General features: G+C 35.5%; 1 protein-coding gene across 1 annotated transcript in view; it reads left to right on the top strand.

The window, feature by feature from the left end:
• Positions 1–22,489, top strand: part of NEGR1 (neuronal growth regulator 1) — a 909,858-nt gene that overhangs the window by 533,757 nt on the left and 353,612 nt on the right. Inside the window, exon 3 of the mRNA XM_060005942.1 lies at positions 12,181–12,306. Coding sequence (XP_059861925.1) covers positions 12,181–12,306 — 126 coding nt within the window. The remainder of the gene's footprint in view (positions 1–12,180; positions 12,307–22,489) is intronic.

Here is a 22,489-nt window from a genome sequence, read left to right as displayed (position 1 = left end):
CCTAGCTCCTTCAGCTGTGTCTTTGCATGTTATTGTGTCTGGACACTTTACTATTCTGGCTGACCTCTCATTGTAAAATAACATACCAGTGTGTCACTCTTAAATTGTAGTGACTATAACTGAAAACATGACCCCTGATATGGTTTTATCAATAAGCATGTCTCCAAGAGCTTCATCCAAGACGTTTAAAATTGAGGAAAGGACAGAACCAGACCCAGCTCCTCATGGCCTTCCTCTAACATTCTCCCTTCATACTTACATGAATCTACCCACCAACATTGGTTGTAGGGGCAAACAGTATTCTTCCTGGCTGCGTGGGTTCCTTGTCCATATTTCTCCATTCTATTGCATAAACTATCATTAACAACTGTCAAATAACTCTTGAGATCTATGTACACTCAATATGTTCATAGAATTCCCTTTATCAGTTAAGCTAGTTAACATACCAAAAAGGTTAATTTCATCATTTTGCTATGGCTAACACTTGCCCTTCATTTATCTCAATCTTCAACCAAAAAGTTAGATAAGCTTTCTGCCCTTCCATTATAGTAGTAGCTGTGAAAAAAGAATAAATAGTTATGAAAGGTATAGGCAAAAATATAGAATAATAGAGCTAATGCTTAGTGGGTAGATTGAGTTTTCCAACCGGCAGAAAAACGAGAGGATTTGGCTTATTTTTTGCCAAGTGATGAGACTGCAGTGTTCAAAACAAGAAAGACTAGCAAGTAGGAGAGGTAGTTACAGAACACACATGCCCAAGAGAACACTTTTCAGTCTTAACCACATTTTCAAGTTCTTAACAATATAATATGTTATCTAGAAAATAAAAATAAAAATCCACAATACTTTCAACTGGGATGTGCAGAAAGGTGACATACCTAATACCTTGGAGAAACTAAAATAAATCAATATTTCTTACTTAATACTCCAGGGAGTAGTTTACCCACAATGTTTTTTAATTCAAAAGGGAAAAGTAGTTAAATATCTTTGTTCTTCAGAATGTTGTAATTAATATGAGGGAGAATGACTTTTTAATGAGGGTGTTAAAAACTAACTCTTCAAATAAGGAACATTTAGAACTGATTAAAAAAAATCCTTATTCAAGACCTTCTGAGCACTTACAATGTACTAAGTATGATCTTGTGAAATACTCAGAGATCTATATAAAATAGTTCCTTGATTCATATGAGTTCTCCAGAAATGTGCAGGAAAAATATACATAGATTGGATATGTGTGCATATGTTTGTGTATGTGTATTTTGTTAACATAATTACGTGTCTTATAATTAGATTTGCCCCGTTACTACCATATTCTATTATTAGCAATGACACATAATTATGTTACAAAATACACACAATCCAATATAATATATATCAACTATATGACAAATATACATACATGTATATACTCATGTATGTACACATACATATAATTTATATATGTGCATATGTATATATAACATATATAACTCACTGGTTATACAGTTTCTATGTTCTATTCAAAAATACTGAATGTAAGTCACCAAATTTCAGTACTTTTATATGGATTTTTGATATTATTTTATCATGACTTACAAGGAATTACCTATGAAGACTTTGCCTACTACTGAAAATGCTCATTAGAATAGCACCTAGATACAAGAAAATTTATAATATTTAATCCACTTGATGAAAATGAACAAGTTAAATGAACAAATTATTCAGAGCCAAGAGAATTATGAGTATCTGTAATTTCCAGAGTTCTTGTGATTCATATTTAAATGTAAGTCCCAAAAGCTAGCCCCAGTATAAAACAATTTCTGGCAAGAGACTGACATTTTTCCAATGAATAATTTAAAATGGAACTTTTTCCATGTGAACTGTCTTATATCTTGGCAGTAGGCATAGCATTTCAATAATTTATACAATTTTGAATATAATATAGTTAATGCCATAAAAGCAATTTCTTTGATATTGAATTATAAGAGAATGCACTTTGGCCACTATAACTAATGATCTAGGGGCCAGCAAATGGCAAATTACCTTTTAACCCAATTTTAGAGAGAATCTGTGCATGTAACCATAGGACTGCACTGAGATATCTGGGTATATAATTGCACAATAACATTTGGTTGTTACATTTTAAGCATAAATAAAGCATTCTCTTTGAGAAAAGCAGATAAAGAAACACAACGATTTAAAAATGTAGAATTTGTGGGGGAACAAAATATTAATGTGAATCATAATATTATTATTTAAATTTCTGAATAAGACCTGTTCTCAGAATATTTCCTAAGGCAGAACTCTGATCACTCTGGAGATGTCATCATGGTTATTCCATGACAGGTGAGCAACCACACATTAGTGTGATAATGCACAGCTTTTATGAGAAACCAAGCAATGTAATGTAAAAATGGGTCTTTCAAGGCAAATGAACAGGCTGAGGGCTTGCCAGAGTTCAGGGCATAGATAGCAAGTTGTGACTCTGTGACTGCATTCAGACTACAAAAGGTTTGCAGTGGATGGTGAGGATTTTGCACACACATAAACCTACAGGCACTGTTTATTTTCATAGACCGTGTAGATTTCTACATTATGACAATTTTCCAGCTGTGATGATCACGTGTCTTCAGTAAGCTGCAAATTTTTCTAAATCCCAGAATGGTGCCATTTGAGTTGGTGCTAAGGTAAATCCACAGATATTTTGATGAATTTGTATGGTACAAAATAATAGAATAGTTCATATCTAAAAATCTGGCAAACCTGGACTTTCATTTCTAAATGGAAATTGTCAGTCTTTAGACTGGTGGTCTCCAGTGTACACATGCACATTTGTTTTGACCTACCAAAAGGTGACTTTAGGTATTTCAACCTAATAGGTGGTTTGGGGTTTGTCTTCCTCATTCTTTATATATTTTCCACATTCTTTTCAATAAGTGTGTACTACCTTTATAATTAGGAAAATACATATTATGTACAAATAACAAAGAAACCAGAGTACTTCAGAGAAACCATTATTTTTTCTGATTGCACTGACATGACACATCTCTGCAAATGCAGAAAGCAGCATAGCAGGCTTTAGATATAAAAACGTACTAAAACACATTTATGGAAACCTGAGCCTCACAAAAAGAACTCCTATTGAACCGGAAGAGGCTTACCTCAAGAAATCTGGGGCTTCCCTGGTGGTGCAGTGGTTGAGAATCCGCCTGCCAATGCAGGGGACACAGGTTTGAGCCCTGGTCTGGGAGGATCCCACGTGCTGCAGAGCAACTGGGCCCGGGTGCCACAACTACTGAGCCTGCACTCTAGAGCCTGTGAGCCACAACTACTGAAGCCTGTGTGCCTAGAGCCCGTGGCAAAAAAAAAAAAAAAAAAGAAAGAAATCTGGAGTCAGGTGTTTCAATATAACTCTATGAGTCCAAAGGTAGACATTGGACTCTCTTGTGTTTCAAAAAATGCTAAAGCAAGCTCTTAGCTCTGGGAAATATTTACAAAGAAGGCAGCTGGGTTCTAGCATGACACAGCTGGGCTGTTTCCTCTGATTTATGTAGAGAATAGTTCACTGCCAAAGATGAGGCAAGAAAAGTTCACCCAAGCCATTCCAGAGGGCATTTGCTGGCACATTTTCAAACAGAACAGTGGAGCTGGCCACCAGGTTTGTGGGAATAGTGACTATACTGGAAGGAGGTACCTGCTTTCCTTAAGATAAATTCCTGGAAGGGAAATCATTGGCTCACTGGGTTGGATTTTTTTAAAGTTCTTAAAGTATACTGCTGAATTGTTTCCAGGAAAAAGTTCATTATTAATTCCTAATAAAATGTTATCATCACTGAAGGTTTTAAAGATAATAGAGTTGGTTTCTTAAGAAATCTGCCCCACTAGGTATGGATACCTAGATTTGTGTGCTCTAAGGCATTTCAGTTGTGGTGTTCTTCCTATGTATTTTGCAACTATTTTCTACTGCGGATGAGTTACAAAGGCATTGTAGATTCCCTGTGATATACAACACTGCTGTAAGTGTGTTCTAGCCTTCCTGCTGCTGCTGCTGCTGCTGCCTGAGGGAGTAGCTGTTATTATGGTCCTGATTTTAAGCAGTATTTTGTATCTTTGAACCATCCAAGTAAATGAAGCTGAAGCTAGCCTTAGGTACAGCAGGGTTTTGAACTCTGGTGTGTAAACATTCATATGTAGAGGCCAGTTCTTGATCCTCCAGCAAAAATGAAGCAAAAATAAAAATCTTTACAGTCTAAAATATTGAAACTCTTGTATAACAATGCTGTATTTCTGCTTTAAAACTGTTTATTCAGCAGGTGAGGAACTTGCCTTCAACCAAAAATTTTTAAATCATTAAATAAATATTAAGCCTCCAAAACTTATCCTTTCTAAACCAATGACCTTTCTTTATTCTTTTTTCACACTAAATTATCATGTATGGTAAGCCTTCTTAATATAACATATGTACATACATGTGTATTTACATATGTGTGTGTATTTATATATATTTGACACTGAAAATCTACCTAGCCAACACCTAGGCCTTTCCTCAGTAAGAAATCTGTCTTAAAATTTAGGGATTACTTGCTTTCTTTCATCCTATTTGGTGTATAATCCATGTATTAGGTAGTCAAGCAAAGATGGAGAGAAAGGAAAGAGAGAAGGAAGTCATTTCCAACTTTGATTTTTTCCATAACTCTATATCCTGTGGGGTTTATCACTCTCAGATGCTCACTTTCTTCTCTCCATCACTGATTGACTTGGCCCCTGCTACATGAACCAGTTCTAGATTTTCCCAAGGGAAAATAACACAGTGGGGAAAAGTTACTCATAGCACCTTTCTACTGAGTACAAGCTATTAAGGTATCATTTCTTCTAGGGATAGTTACACTTTAATATTAAGCCCTTGCAGGCAAATAACTGCTCTGAGGCTTTGAAGGAGGGCTCTCTAACTAGAGTGGAGTTTTTAAATAAATAGGAGAGGGAAGTTTATGGAGAAGACTTTCTGGTGTCCTGTAAATGTTACCAAAATCTGTAGATTTTGGAGCTCACTCCAAACCTACTGGTCTAGGATCCCCTAAGTTGTGCCCTCTCTACCCCAGGATTCTAAAAAAAAACTTACCAGATCATCTCGATGATTATCTGGGTATAGGAAACTACTGTTTTTAACCATCAAATTCCACTCACATGTCATCTGTTTCATAAAGCCTTATCTAAGATCAGTATCCCCTCCAATTCTGACCCCATAGGCAGAGTTAAATTTACTACTCTGTGTTCCCAAAACACCTTGCTGTACAGAATCTACTTTGTAGGATTTATGATTCCACATCATAATTAATAGTGTTAGGTTTTTCTAACTCTTTAGACATGGACTCCTTAAGATTGGTCTCCCTAAATCAAGTTTGTTTCTCAGTAAATATTTGTTGAATGAATGAATGGATGGATTAAAATAGGTCACTGCTTGTTCTGCCAGTGTATATAGCTGACCCCCTGAAGGACATAGTAGACTGAGAACAATTTATACATAGGTCTTATAAAAAAGGAAAAACGCTAAGTTAAGCAACATGATTCAAAGTTTGAACTGAAGTCTGAAAGATACATTTTTTTTTAAACACTTTCTTTGCCCCCTAAAGCAGTTCTGACATATTCCATCAGTAGGTAATTCACAAATCTGGCAAGTTTGCATTTACAAGTCACACTTAGCTATTTTTTCCTCCTATCAGTGATGGGATGAGGGGAGAAACCATAGAAATCTCTGAAATGCCATAAACTATAAAAAGTCAGTTTATAGTCTCTGAGTTGGAGAAAACAATGTTGCTAGTTAGATGCAGGCCAGGAAGCCATCAAGCACCCATCAGCAAGCCAGTTTAGGAAAAAAATTCATGAAACAATTTCTTCTCTCAGTTTGAGAACAGCACCTTTTCCAGGAGATTTGTTATGTAACGAAGATTTGCTTTCACTTTCTGGGGGCTGGCCAAGACTGAAAAGGGAAGTGCCAGCCTAAGGAAAGACTGTCCTTTTGATATTGCCAGCCATTACAAGATGTGGGAGTTCAAAACAAGCCAATTCTCCGAAGATTTATAGTTGTGTTTAGCTTGTTGACTCAAGCAGTTTGGAAAATCTTCAAAGATATAGGCTATTCGAACTAACCCAGACTCCAAGTCTATGGAGAGGGAAAAAAAAAAGCAGAAATAATATGTACACATTAGTCAAGTCAAATACTTTTGACCCTTAATTTACATAGATTCTCAAGTAAAAACAAAAAAAACAAAACCAAAACCAAAACTCTAACCAAAATAAACAGTCCTGCCTAGGATGTGACAGCTCATTCTGTTGAAAATAAATTTATGATTATTGTTCAATTATTTCTCTGGGTTTGCATGGCAAAAACTATAGTAGGCAATGCAGTACGGAAATGTCATGCTTTTAAATAAGTTAAGAGAAATAGTGAATCCCCAATCTTGAAGAATCCTTGAAAACCGTCACATAGGACACTTGGCACTATAATTACATTTTCACTATATTCTCAGAATTTATATTATATCATCCTTGCGGTGGTATGAAATTCTATGGGAAATCATCATTATGAAGCCAAAGAAATATTAGCTCAGCACATAAAAAAAAAACAACAACAAATATTGTTGAATATCACATATGTGTCAGGCTCTTTTCTAGGTACTTATAATAGGCTGTTGAATGAGGTAAACAAGGTTCTGACCCAAGACCTTTACTTAAGTTGCATGAAGAGAAGACAGGCAATAAACAAGTAAAGAAATAAATACAAATGACAGATTGCAAAGAACACTATAAAGAAGAAACTATCGATACCAGAGGAGGGGGAGTGAGAAGGAACAACGTGTTGTGGGGTGTAAATGGTTATTTCAACAAGGCACACACCCAGAAAAATCTATCTTGCTTGAAGATGTTCAAAGTCATCAGTGACACAATGCTTTCAGATGAAATTTAACCCTTTAACATTCCCTCAGAAATTCACATTTCAGTGTTCCTTCTTTGTGGTAAGCTTTAGAGGTGGAGAAAGTCACCATGGGAGAGGTGAGTCAAGCAGGACACAAAGAGATGGAATCGCTTTTATTTTTATTTTTTGTTTGACCCAGTGAATTATGCATATGACCCAGTGTATGCATAATTCAATTAGATACATTAAAACCTTTAAAGGTTTTTAGTAATGAGCCTATGGCTTCAGAGACTGAGTGGGAAGACACATAGTACACCTGCTTATAAATCACTGCTGTGATTTTTATACCCTGGCTATGGAATCAGGTGATTTTTGGGCCCAGAATATTGTGGTTGTAATAACCACAACTGGTTATAATATTGTGGTTATAATAACCACAACTGTGGTTATAAAACATCAACTGATGTTTCTTAACAATCTGTGAGTATTTGTGGACCAGCTTAAATACATAATCCATCCACCTTTTAGCTCTTGCAGCCTAAAGAAGCCCTCCAAATGGATTTGTATGTACTGTGGTCTTTCACAGACTCTTACAACTTAAGAACTTGATGGGGCATTCAATTGATTCTAGTAAACCAAAGAAATTGCCCAGATCCAAATAGTCCATGTCTTGCATTTATTTACAGTTAAGGTAGCCATCAAATACATCCTCTAAAGATTTTCATTGTTACGTGTGGCACCACCTCACATCTCATGCAACTTCATATAGGTGTGAACTATTTTAATTATTATCATCTACACAGACATTTTTAAAAAAATATTTTCCACCAGCTGCCACCCCGCTACGAATCAGGGCTGTAGTCCAAGGACGCCAGGCTCCTTGTCTCTGACTTCTTCACACCAGCGTCCTGGCCGCAGTCCCTGAACAGACTTTTCATATAAAATAAAAGAGCGTGTTCATATGATTCCTGTGTTGTACATATTTGTCACCCTTATGTTGACTTCTCACATTTTTAATGGTCATGTTCCACACTACAGGATGAGTTGTTGGAAGAAATTTAAGTTAAATCTGTGAAGGCTGCTCACTAAACAAACAAAATCTTATTTTATTTATACAGTTCAGAAATTATGTACAAGTAAAAAAAGAAAGAAACCATGAGGACACTCACAGACTCAATTGCCCATCACAGTGCAAATGGTAGGGAATAATCCCAAATAGCTGGTTGTGTGGAAATCGTTAGTATTTTGTTTGGATATGTATTCTAAGATTTTTCTTACTAAGAATGCTCCATCCTGCCTGAAGACACCGTGATAGATGGTTCCAAAAGGAGAAGGCAGTTGGGGCAAGTCAGATTGCATACTTTTTGATGAAAGTGAAACCAGCAAGAGATTTGAATTACCTTAAATGAATCTAAATCTATAAATGCATCTAAATATGCATCATTTCCCGCCCCCCACCATGGCATCAATAGGAGTTGAGAACAGGGTGGTAAACAGTAGTTGAAATTGAGTCCAGTGAATAATTGATTAAAGGCAAAAAAGGTTATGAATTTGAAGGTACAAGAGTGATTCCTTTAAATGTATGTGGGAATTAAAAAAAAAATTTCCCTCCAACACAGACTTTAAATCCACTCCCATCCCTATTGCTTAGAAAGTTTCCAATGTTCTTCAATGTCTCTAACTGGTGATAAGCAACAGTTCATTATTAACACAGATGTAAAGTTGTGTGTATCCCCAGTTAGGGTCCTATTAAAGAAAAGTTATTCTGTGATTTAGTGAGAAATCTAGAACTTCTACCTTTCAGTGTTTTTATTTATGGTTTCATGATGATGATGACAATTTTAATGTTATAATAATTATTTCCTGCAAATTAAACAAGTGTATATTTAGATGAATAACTTATTCCTTTATTATTCTGCTCTAGGTCATAAATACTTAAATAATATGCACAGCAACCTAAATACTCATTAAAATATAGAGTTATTTAGTGACTTAAAAATTATTGAATTGACTGAACATACTTCTTTTTAAACAATTGATTTTTAAGTTAAATTTATAAATAAAAAGGTTGAAGGAGTTTGATATAAGGTATATAGAAAAGAAACAGATGTCTAGAATAGTAAGATATTTTAACTCTCCTCATTTTTCTTTTTTCTATGCAAGCACATAGAATATTGGACATGCCATAAGAAATGCTTTGTCATTTAGAAAGTTCAGTGACATTCTTCCCACCTGTGCACATGCATCATTTATACACAAACTGTAATCCAGAATGGGAGGGTCTTAAGACACTCGAGACATTACCATTCTCCAAGTTCCTGCAACCCACGGTAGAAATATCACTTTTCTTTTCCTTTATATCTTAGCCTAATGTTCCCCGGATTCATCCCAAACCCTTCCTCGAAACCACACCTTATTCTGGAGGCAGAGCTAACAATATCTCCATTTCTGTTTTCTTACATCGAGGTCACTGATAGTTCTTCTGTATTATAAATAGCACCACAATGAATAACTTTGTGGATAAACTATCCTTCATGGTTTGCTCTAAAAGAAACAAACACAAAATTAATCTCTGATGATTTGAACCCAGAAGGCATACCTAGTAGACCTGTGTTACTCATGTAAAATGAGAAAGGAAAATATGGAAAATATTTGTCTTCTCTTAGTTACTTACCAATCTGCCTCCCTCTTTTAATTTTAAGTTCCTCGAGGTCAAGGATTATGCTCTGAAACTTTTGCATTTCCTGTGAGTCCAGAATTATTCCCTCCATAATAATCAGTAAAACTTTGAAGTCTTGAACTGGATATGCAATTCAGCAAAGCAACACCTGTTTTTGCCTCCCCAAGCTACATACATTGCATGTGAAGGACTTCATTGGCCCTCTCTACACACAACATCTGTTGCCAGCAGGTGATGCATTCTGGGGAGAAGTGCCTTGCCAGAGGGATTTCCCTTGCTAACATCCTCTTTCCAGATGTTTCTTTCCTGTAGCAGATCCTGAATTATGAGGCCCCGGGAGGTGGTTGCAATCACTGAACTGACATGTCACACCTGGAATTCAACAGTCTTCCCCCACCACAGAATTTCCCATAGTTAAATGTTAAATCTTAAGTTTATTGCTAAGGGACTTGGCTATTTCTCTGTGAAATCAAATATTGTGCTTAATATTAGTTTACCACTTTAAATATAAGTAGATGTGTAAAGATGAAACTAAACTATTTTAAAGCCAGATAAAATTGACAAAATAATTTAATTTAGAGGCTAGAATGCATGGTCTTATGGCACTCCATCATTTCTCTTAAATATATACACCTCTGCCCAAAGTTGAATCAGTTATATGTTTAAAATAAAACTAACCAGACTAGACTGATGTCTGTATACTATCTTCTACATAAAGAAGGAAAGTATCATATAACTTTTTGTTTTTGTAATAGTAGACATTGATATATATGTGTCTGTATATTTATATATATATATATATATATATACACACATTCATAAATATACACACGTGTTTGTATATACACATGTATTTCATGGTTTACTATATCAAACCAATACATACATTCATATATCCAAAGGATATATATATATATTTTTAATGTTATAAGTTTATTTTTATTAAATCTTCAATTCACCAGTAAGTCTTGCACATTTTTCTCTACTTTCTTCCTAAGGTGTTTTAAAGTTTTTATTTTTGTTCTGTTTCAGTTAAGCTAAAAGGATTCTTCTATTTGGAATGGTTTTAATTTTTTATTATTTGCCTGAGAAGAGCTCAATGAAGAGTTTAATGATAATATGTCTTAAATGTCAATTAAAGTATGTCATTTAGGAACAGATAAAACAGTATATCACTTAGGAATAAGCCCTTTCCTCAATCATATCACCAGTTATTTATAATTGAATACTTTATATTTGTAATCAAATCATCCCAGATTTTCATGTAGCAGAGTTTTGGTTCCATTAAAAAATAAAAGATGATATTCAAAGTATGAGTAATTTAATTTATCCTTATGACAGATTTTAGTTACTGGTTTTTAAAATAACTCTGAAAACAGATCTCTTGCCGAAAGAAACCCTAAGACTGGAAAAATGAGAAAAATTCCACTTAAAAAGCATGTTTTTGGGCTTCCCTGGTGGCTCAGTGGTTGAGAGTCCGCCTGCCGATGCAGGGGACACGGGTTCGTGCCCTGGTCCGGGAGGATCCCACATGCCACGGAGCGGCTAGACCCATGAGTCATGGCCGCTGAGCCTGCGCGACCGGAGCCCGTGCTCCGCAACGGGAGAGGCCACAACAGTGAGAGGCCTGCGTACCACAAAAAAAAAAAAAAAAAAAAAAAAAAAAAGCATGTTTTTATAATAGCTATCAATGTATCTAATTGCCATTTATTTATCTTTGACCTGAAACTTCTACTATATTTTTATATAGGAAACCAAAACTTATGTCACAGGCCCATTGTGTATACTGTCAAAGTGGTGAACTTCTGAGAGCAATTTTAAGGCATGGGAAAAGAGCAGTAGTGAAACTAAAGTTAAACACCAAATATGTGTTTTAAAGCATCTAATAATAATATTGATAGCTAACAATGATGCCAGGAACTTTTCTAAACCCTTTAACATATGCTGACTTATTAATCTTCACGGTAGCTATATGGGGTTTGCACTATTATTATCTCCAGCTTGCAGATGAAGACCTGAGGCTGAGGTAACACAGCTAGCCTGTAGAGGACACAGGACTTATATCCATGCTGTGCAGATTAGAAAACTGATACCTAAATTGCCTTTGCAACCCTGAAATCTTACATCCCAATTCTGTACATGTTTTACCTCACTTAGCTCTTAAATCACCATGTAGGCATAACTGTTCTGCTAGTTTAAGTTTCTTCCAGATTTCCATTTTTCTTTAATCATTTCAACAGGAAAACCATCATTATAGTGAAGATACATGGATGGAACAGACAGATGGCTATATTCTAGTTTATGTAATACAAAGTATTCACAACAATATTTATTGATCATTTAAGCACTATTTAAGCTTTTTGTTATTAAATATTTAATTTGTCTTAAAATATTTCATAGCCAAATATTAGAGAAAACTGGAACCAAACAAAAAAAACTCTAGGGTAATCCTGAGGATCTAGAGAATCTATCTTTTAGGTGATGACCATGGGCCATAAGTACATTTCACCACCATAGTTTGATTGCATGATATCATGGAGTTAATCATATATAGTTCAACAGAATTTTATACATTTTTTTCTGACCACTGCATGTTTTGCCATTTCAGTTCCTCCGAAGATATATGACATCTCAAGTGATATGACCATCAATGAAGGAACCAATGTCACCCTGACTTGTTTGGCCACTGGGAAACCAGAGCCTTCCATTTCCTGGAGGCACATCTCCCCATCAGGTAAAGCAGAAAAGTATCAGTGTTGCTCGTGCTGTTCAATATCTTCCTGTAACCTCACTTGTTCAGAATGTAAGAGTCAACTAATTTTTTATATCCTTTTCATGAGGTAGTCAGGATGCATATTTTTATACTTATTCTTTATACCTAAATGCATGTAGTTCACAAAACTTAAATGAACATTTTCTGTCAGAGCCCAGAGTAGAACTTAGGTCTCTTGATTCCTAGGCAAGGTTATTTCCCCTGAAGTATACTGGATAATCACAAATCAATAGACAAAAGGTTCAAATGGAAATATCACAAGAGAAATATCTTCATTTAAATGTGTAAGGCTTTTATTCAATCGGCATTCACATGTTAATAGGCCAGCATGAACTACTGAGGTAATCAGGGGAGAATAAAATTATACAAATTATGAGTTTGCTGCGTCTAATTTCAAACTGCAGTTCAAAATCAAGGATTTGGCAGTTAGAATTAAATTTTAACTGATGAGGGATCTAAAAACCCAAGAGTTTAGTAAGTTGTACAAGATCACATATCTAGGTGAAATTAAGGTATATAACACGTTTATCAGTGTCTGGTGCTTCTGATACAGGGCACATCCTCCTAAAGAGATTGTCAACTTTAGGAAGCTGGGGATAATCATCATCAAGACAGGTCTATTTTCACAGCCACAACTCTAACTGAGTCATCAATTTGTGTAAAATCTAAATATTTGAACTACATAACTTTAAATGTACCATGAAGTAAGAGTGGTACATTTAATGAATAAGATCCCACCATATTTCAGATAAACAATATTTGATTTATATTTTGGGTAGAAATAACTTGAACAAGGCTAGGATGAGGAAATCTCTTTTAAAGGAATCAAAAAGGCATATATTATATAGGCGTAGAAAGATTACAATTAGAACATCTATTTTATCTGCTAATGCTTTCTTTAATATCACTTATCCTTAAGTGCCTTTTGGTTTCCTCATTTATGCAGTAGGACTAATGAGACTTACTCACATCATACTCTTAGTATGACTATTAATGTGAGAAAAAAATCAATAGAACAGCAATATACCCTTACATAATATGCATTATGGTCCCTGTAATATTTCTGAACCATGAGTGTGCTTTTGACTGCCAACATTTCACTCTCTAGAGTGGCTACAGAATCATAAAACTGGTATGTGAGCACTGAATTAGTGACAAGACTCTCCATGGGGTGTAAGTGAGGCAAACCCAGGACTAGCAGTTAGAATACATGTGCTCCAATCTCAACTTCCTTATTCAACAGTTCAGCAAATCCTAGTGCAAATCTCTTAGCCTCAGTTACCCTCAGCTAGTTTCCTACTTTCCAAAAGTCGAATGATAAAAATCCCTGGCTATTGTGAGACTCAAAAAAGATAATAAGCATAAATGTGCATTAAAAAGTATAAGGTGATATGCAAATGTAAGGTTGATTCTTAATCATCTTTCCAGGGATTTAAATCTGATATGAAAATATAATTTTTGTAAGAATGAAGCACATAATCTCCATCTTCATACAATTTAAGATTAATAATTTGGATTTAACTCTCCTTCTTTGCAGTGCTTGTTATTATGCATATTCTTTTTATAAGTGCTTGGATACATTTTAGTTTAATTAAATACCATGAATGTTGGTTAATGAAGTTATTAGAATGACGATAATGGATAGCATCATGAAGCTGAAAGAAGAAGGATTGGGTTTATAAGTTAAACTGCGCATAGATTTGTTTTTCTGATCCTACCATACAGAGCAAATGAGTAAAATTCGAATAAATATTAACTTTTATCTAACGAATAGCTAGACATAGCTGATATTTTTATAAATGGATGGTCACAGGAAGGTAGCTCCACAGAGCTTCTCCCTTATCTACGGAAAAGTTAGGTTGTGAGTTCAACCACATCACAGACATTGCCTGAACCAACTGAAGTTGCCATTCCACTTGTTAGTTCAAACAACTTAGCGTACTTTCCCAAAAATATCTTCCTTGAGAAGTTTCTGAATATATGAGCTTCCTTAGAGTTACTTATAGTGATGATTTCTTCCTTTCTATATTTTCTATTCTATATGTAGAAATTAATTTCAAATTTATATTTAAAAAGTTTGGGATTAGCAGATGTAAGCTATTATATATAGGATGGATGAACAACAAGGTCCTACTGTATAGCACAGAGAACTATATTCAATATCCTGTGATAAACCATAATGGAAAAGAACATGTAAAAGAATATATATATATATATATATATATATATATGTGTGTGTGTGTGTGTATAACTGACACTTTGCTGTACAGTAGATATTAAACACAACATTGTAAATCAACTATACATCAATAAAATTAAAAAAATAATAATAAAAATACTCCGAGTAAGAAAAAAAAAGTGTTATAGAAATAATGCAAAGTACACCCTATGTCCTTTACTCAGTTTCATCAATCATTTTTCCCATTTGCTTCAACATTTGCTGTGTGTAAAGTATGCAGAAATATTTTTTTTCATTGAATTATTTGAGAACAGCTTGCATTCAGCAAGCCCCTTTCTCCCTAGTGATGTTCAGTGTGCATTTCTGAAGAAGGATATTCTCTTCTGTAACCACAGTGCAGTTTTTTAATTTTGTACATTTAACATTGGCATTATACTTTTATCCCATTACTATCCATGTTCCAATTTTGTCAACTGATTGAATAGTGTCCTTTAGAGAATTCTTTTCCCTTTAGTATTGTATTTAGTTGTCATACTACTTTAGTCCTCTTTAGTCTGGGGACTATTCCTTAGTTTTTCTTAGTCTTCCTTGACATAGTCTTCCTTCCTTCCTTCTACTTTTTAAAAAAATAGAATATTTCTCATTCTGCATTTGACTCATGTTTCCTCATGATTAGAGTCTAGTTATGTCCATTTGGGATTAAATAAGTGAAGCTGTAACTTCTCAGGGAATGATATCCAGAGGCACAGGATATCCAACCCTGTTTCTGAAATTGAGAGACCTATTTACATCTCTTGAATGCAATTCACATAGCTGCTCTCAAATGCTGTGATATCATGAAGCTAAAACTCACTTAAAACTTCTAGAGAACACTGACAAGTTTACACCAGACATTTGATTTTGAATAGAAAGACAAAATAAAATTCTTAATCACACATTATTTATTAATAAATCTAGATCCAGTCAGAAAAAATAGGAAAACTTAAAAAGATAAATTTTAAAATCATAGATTGTATATGACAAATATGGAAGCATTTTGAAAGCCTCTGTCAAATTTCTACTTATTATTCATTGCTGTTTATCTTAATCTCTGCTTCCTAGTTCATTCCTATTCTTTGATATCTGGAATCTCCAGAGATGTTCTTATTTTACCCTGCTGGTGTTTATAAGCTAGCAAAGATATTCTTTTGTCTCCAAAGCCAAACTTTGAGCATGAACACTGGGCTGTGTATCTCAAACTCTTTTTCCTCTAATCTCTATATGCTTAGTGCCTTTTGAAAGGATAGTCTCATTCTAATTATCCACAGGAGTTAAGATTATTGCCTAACTCAAGATAAAGAATGTTCCGTTAAGTTCCCTTTATCCTGTTATATTCCATCCATTCTTTCCTGTTTGTCAGGTCCTTATTTCATTAAACATCCTCTTTCTCCCTACATCTTTAAGCTCTTCTCCTCTATTAACTTTATCCTGTCCACATTTAAACAGGCTCAAGTCGCTCTTTTCTGAAATCAATCTTTTGACACATCACTTTTGTTTAGTCAACAATTATTGAGCACTTATAAAGGAAACCACAAACAAGTGGTCAGAGATGTAGGAATAGAATCAGAAAGCCATGATTACAAGAAGCCAAAAGAGGAAAAAATTCCTGGAGCAGTGAGTGGTTAAAAATATCAATCAGGTTAAATAAGATCAGACCAGTTACCTTTGGGTTAGATAGTTTGGTGATCATTGCAACAATTCAGTGACATAATGGACCAGAAACTCAGCTGTGGAGGAATAAAGAGCAAATAAGAAGTGAAGAACTTAGATGTGGAGGCAAACTATGAATCCAGTTAGTCAAGGTGAAAATTTTGTTTTTCTACTTTTACATATATTATTTTTTGTGTGAGGAATATCTTTTGTCCCCCTCTACAATTGTCAAACTTACTCCTTTTTCAACTTTTAATGAAGCTATTCCTGAGCATCCCAAGAAAAATCAGGTGCTTCTTTCTCCATAGTTACATAGTACCTTGTGCCACCATTCGTGTGGGACTAATTCTCTGAATTGTAGTCTTTGGTTTTGTTTGTCCATGGTCTTATGGGACAGGGAACTCCTTCTGTCCAGAAACAGTGTTTGTTGACCTTTGTAACTCATGGCTTAGCACAAGACCTGGCACAAGATAGGGGCTCCATAAGTACTGCAGAGTTAATGGATGCTGCTCTCTGTTCTTGCTTCCCACATGACTTCTTAGAACTAGAAATTAAAATTTGAAGAGATAACATGGTAGTGTCACAAGCAAGTATTTCCTGTCTGATATCTCCCCACCACCTTTATCCCCACTACCTTTATCCCCCTAATATATCCCCCTAATATAAATTCATACCCCTAAATATGAATCACCCCTTAATTTCCCTTATGCCTTCAATATGGTTGCACCTCTGTGGTACTGTGATTTATAAGAAATATATATATATATATATGACCTTCATGCCATTTCTGGCACCGAGCTCCTAAAAACCCTGGAATTTCATATCAGGGGAGTGAGCTATAAAGGTGTTTTTATTATGTTAATGAGGTGACTTTGGGACCACACCTAAGGTTGGTTGCCAGGAGAACCAACTATGTGATTAGAGGATTGGAATTTTCAGTCCCACTCCACTGACTTCTGGGGAGGGGAGAGGGGTTGGAAGTTGAATCAGTTCTCAATGGCCAATGATTTAATCAATCATGCCAGTGTAATGAAGCTTCCATAAAAAATGCTAAAGGACAGAGTTTAGACAACTCCTAGATCAGTATACATGTGGAAATTCAGGAAGAGTGGTATGCCCAGAGAGCCTGGAAGCTTCTCCCCTCATCCTTTCCCCATACTTTGCCCTATGTATCCCTTTCATCTGGGGGTTTCCAAGTTATATCCTTTTATAATAAACCAGTGATATAGTAAATCAAATGTTTCTCTGAGATCTGTGAGCTGCTCTAGCAAATTAGTCAAACCCAAACACAGGGTCTTTGAAACCTGTAATCTATAGCTCGTTGGTTGGAAGCATGTAACTGAACTGAACTTTGAATCCACTCACCTGCCATGTAGCAAAGCCAGTTTACTGACACCAGATGTGGTGAAGGAAAGTATAGTGTTTATTGAAGGTGCCAAGCAAGGAGAATGGGCAACTTATGCTCAAAAGACCCCAGACTCCTCAATGGCTTCCAGGTAAGGGATTTTAAAGACAACATTGGGTGAAGGCTGCAGGATGTATGACTTTATTCTGATTGGTTGATGGTGAGGTAACAAGGTGGTGTTTCAGGAAACGTAATCATCAATCTTCTGGTTCCAACCAGTCTGGGGTTTATGTGCTTATGGTCACCATGTAGTCATCCTCCTCCTCCTGGGCATGGTGGGTCTTAGTTTCTGCATAACAACTCAAAGATATACTTAGATTGTTATGTATATTCATTGAGGAGGAACTAGGATTTTGTTTTATCACCCAACTATTGTTTCTTGACTGCTTTTCCTTGGTTTCTGCATTCCCTCACTAAACTAATTAGTAACTGAATGAATCTGCTCTTTGGAACTCAGAGAAGGTCTAGGAGACCAAAGCCTTTTTCTAAAAATAAGAAGTGTGGTACACAGAGGGGCTTTTGTACCAGTGAGGGCCCCACAGGGTCCTTTCAGATTCAAGTGCAGGTGATAACCTGGAATTGCTACTGACGTTTGTTGGGGGTGGGGGAGCAGGGAAGTTTTGTAGTACTGAACCCTTATTCCATGGAATCTCATGCTCTCTCTGGGTAGTGTGAGAATTGAGTTAAATTGTAGAACACCCAGCTGGTATTGGATAATTGCTTGGTGGTATGGGAAACCCCCCATCAACATGTTGGAATTAGGTTCAGCACTTTAACTCCATTAATGTAAAGAGCAGCTTGTACCAAAGAAATTTTAGTTAATATGGTTCAACTAACATGTATTCATTACTTTATGTAGTTTAGGAAAAATGGGAGATACTTGTGTGTACTTGTCTCATATAAGCCTCAAAACTGAACTGTCAGAGGGTATTGTCATCCTCATTGTGCAGATGAACATGGCACTCAGATTGTTTAAATAAATTGCCCCAAATGAATATGAGGTTCTTTTTTTCCACTTTTTACTTTGAAATAATTATAGGCTCACAGGAAGTTGTGAAGTTAGTGCAGAGAGCTTCCACATACCCTTTACCCAGTTTCTCCCATGTTACATTAGATGTAACTGTAGTATGACACCAAAACTTGGAATGGATATTAGTGCAATGTGTGCATGTAGTTCTACATCATTCTATCATATGAGTTGATTTGTGGAGCCATCATCACAATCAAGATACAGAGCTATTCCCTCAGCACAAAGATTTACTGTATGTTATCCTTTTAGCATCACATCTACTCCTTCACCATCCATCATCTCTAGCCCCAACAAACACTAATCTGTTTCCCATCTCTTTAATTTTAACATTTATAGAATGTTATGTAAATGAAATAATTCAGTGTGTGACCTTTCGAAATTGGCCCTTTCACTCTTGAGATTTATTATCTAAGTTGTATCATACACCTCAATAGTTTGTTCCTTTTTATTGCTGAGTAATATTTTGTGATATGAATGTACCACAATTTGTTTAGCCATAAATGTGTTACAGAATATTTTGGCTGTTTCCAGTTTTTGGCTATAACAAATAAAGCTGCTTTGAAAAACCTTGATTTTTTTTTCCAACCCACATATGTTGTTATATTTTAAATAAGTCTTTTGTAGATAGCATATTGATGAGTTATGTTTTTGTTTTTGTTTTTGCGGTATGTGGGCCTCTCACTGCTGTGGCCTCTCCCGTTGTGGAGCACAGGCTCCGGACGCGCAGGCTCAGCGGCCATGGCCCACAGGCCCAGCCGCTCCGCGGCATGTGGGATCCTCCTGGACCAGGGCACAAACCCGTGTCCCCTGCATCGGCAGGTGGACTCTTAACCACTGCGCCACCAGGGAAGCCCGAGTTATGTTTTTATCCACTCTGACAATCCATATTTTGATTGGTGTATTTAGACCACTTAAAATTAATTTAATTATTGATTCATTAAGGCTTATGTATGACATCTTTTTCTTTTGTTTTCTGTTTGTTCTCCCCCTTTCTTTTTGTTTCTGTTTTCTTTATCATGCCTTTCTGTGTGTTACTTGTGCACTTTTTAGAATTCCACATTGTTTTATCCACAGTGTTTTAGAGCATGCCTCTTGGTATATATTTTTTAGTACTTTCTCTATGAATTATATAATATATACATAACTTATCATAGTCTGTGGGTATTCATATCTTACTACTTCCAGTGAAGTATAGAAACCTTACCTCTATTTACTCTCCCACTTTTCTAATGTACTTATCTTAAATATTTTCTCTACACCATGAGAACTGTATCAGACAATGGTACAGTTTTTGTTTCACTTGTCAAATATGTATTAGAAAACTCAAGAGAAGTAAAGTGTTTTGTATTTATCTATTTTTTACTTTTACCATTGTTCTTCCTTCCTTCCTGATGTTCTGTTTCCTTCATTTCTATCTAGAAAACTTCTTTTAAACTTTTTTTGTGTGTGTGTGGTAGGTCCACTGGAGACAAATTCTCTTAGCAGTCTTCATCTGAGAATGCCTTGATTTTGTCTTCATTCTGGAAGGATATTTTTGCTTGGAATAGAATATTGTGTTTAATAAAACAGGTCAGTCATTATTTAACATTCGAGTAGCCTTAAAATGACCATAAGGCAATATTTGGAAATCACATGTATCAAAGTATAGAAACTTTTAAATAAAAAGTAAATAGTATTTTCCATGCTTTCCATAAATATTGCTATGAGTTTACCTCAGCTATAAGTTAAATAATATAAACTGTTAATCAAGATAAAACACACTTTTCCAAACTAAGAGATTTTAAGGACTTTAAGATTTTCTTTTTTATAGTGTTTATTTTATTTTTACTTGTTGACAGTTTGCTTTATTTATTTATTTATGGCTGTGTTGGGTCTTCGTTTCTGTGCGAGGGCTTTCTCTAGTTGTGGCAAGTGGGGGCCACTCTTCATCGCGGTTCGCGGGCCTCTGACTATCACCGCCTCTCTTGTTGCAGAGCACAGGCTCCAGATGCGCAGGCTCAGCAATTGTGGCTCACGGGCCCAGTTGCTCCGTGGCATGTGGGATCTTCCCAGATCGGGGCTTGAACCCATGTCCCCTGCACCGGCAGGCAGACTCTCAACCACTGCGCCACCAGGGAAGCCCAGACTTTAAGATTTTTAAATGACAGCAGTTTCAGGGTAAACAGAGTAAATAGTCAAGGATTCATTAGACCATTTTTCAGCAGCCTAAGACCTGTGAACCAAACTGGCCTACTGTCTATTTTTGTAAATGAAGTGTTTGTTGTCATTGTTGGAACACAGCCGCACTCACAACCTTACATATTCTCCATGGCTACTTTCTTACTGCTATTGTAGAGCTGAGTAGTTGCAATAGAAATCACATGGCCCACGAAACCTAAACCATTTACTCTGGTCCTTTAAGAAAAGAATTGCTAACCCTTGCATTAGATGTTTTAAAACAGGTTCCCAGCTGCATAACATACAGATTTAGCATATTTAACCTCTCATAATCTTTAAAGGTAATTAAATATAATCGTAAGATAGAAAATCCTAATTACTAATTATCAGAAAAAATAGACTGAAAAAAAATGAAAATTATTATCTAAAAGCCATGAACACTACTGAAATCTATTGTTTAAAATAATTCTGAAAATAGTTTTAGTCATCACAGGTACTAACTAGAAAATATTACTTTCTATTAGTGCTTTTTATTCCATTGTCATTCCCCTTTCATGAAAGAAAGTCTTCTTTGAAATGCTTGAGTGCTGGGCCAATACCAAGGGTGATATGATGAAGAGGCTGTGTGTGTGCTCCTTGCAAGCTGGCAACATGTCCCCCAAACACTATAGTTCTTTAAGAGTCTTTTTTCAGGTTTGCAAGCCTGACACTGCACTTTGCTCTTTAATGTTAGGAAGAAGAAAATGGAGTAAAACCAGCAATTTATGCTGATGACATTTCAACAATACCAGACCTTCAGATTACAAACTATGGTTCTACCTCCCTTGTGTAGTTGAATTGCACTCTTTGTGGAGCTTTTGTGAATTTTCATAATGGCTTTGCGTAATGGATAATTATATAATGAATGAATCTACATAATGATGGCAAGTTAAACTTTTACCATAAAATTGTACACCAATAATTTATATATACAGTTAAAATTGCCTCTTTGCTCTGAGAGTTTTCTTTATAATTTTAACTTTCATTTGTCTGTATCCAAAGCCCCTCTATTTCTATCCAGTCATTAGTGGGCTATTCGGAATTGTTTGTATTCAGAACTGTTAATGCCTGCTCTTTGAATATAGAAAGCAAGAAAAATTTCAGTATTTTAAGACAAATATAAGGCTAAACAATGAGCCTGATGATATGATGAATCAATATAAAAAATAATCCATTATTCTCAGAGGAAAGTGCTTGCCCATATAAAACAGAAAACAGGAACCTACCAAGCATTTTGAAGCATTTCATAAAAGATCTTTTTCTTTTTAAATGAAACTTGATTTTCTGAGAGAGCAGGAGCATTAGGAAAAAAATAAATAATAATACCACACTAGATTATGTCTCCCCTTAGTGGACTGAATTTAGGGATAATTGTTGGCATTAGACTGTTTATATTTTGGGAATTAGATTTTCTAGTCTTTTCCCCCAAGTGATTTCAATGTCACGTTACATGTGTTACAGGAAGGTATTACAAGAATGGTTATGTCTAAGCAAGTTAGGGCTCCTTTGAAGGTTATCATCTCAGAAAATGAAGCTTTTACTTTGGGTGTGAGTTTCATGCTATTTCATTCAGAAGTGGGACTCCATGGGCAAAAAAATTGCATTAATAATACTGAAGTAGATCCTATAAAGATTCAGAAAGAGC

This window comes from Delphinus delphis, chromosome 1 (genome assembly GCF_949987515.2).
Source record: "Delphinus delphis chromosome 1, mDelDel1.2, whole genome shotgun sequence".
In the NCBI taxonomy this organism is placed as follows: Eukaryota; Metazoa; Chordata; class Mammalia; order Artiodactyla; family Delphinidae; genus Delphinus; species Delphinus delphis.
Note: the sequence above shows the minus strand (reverse complement) of the source record. Positions and strands in the feature narration are given on the sequence as shown.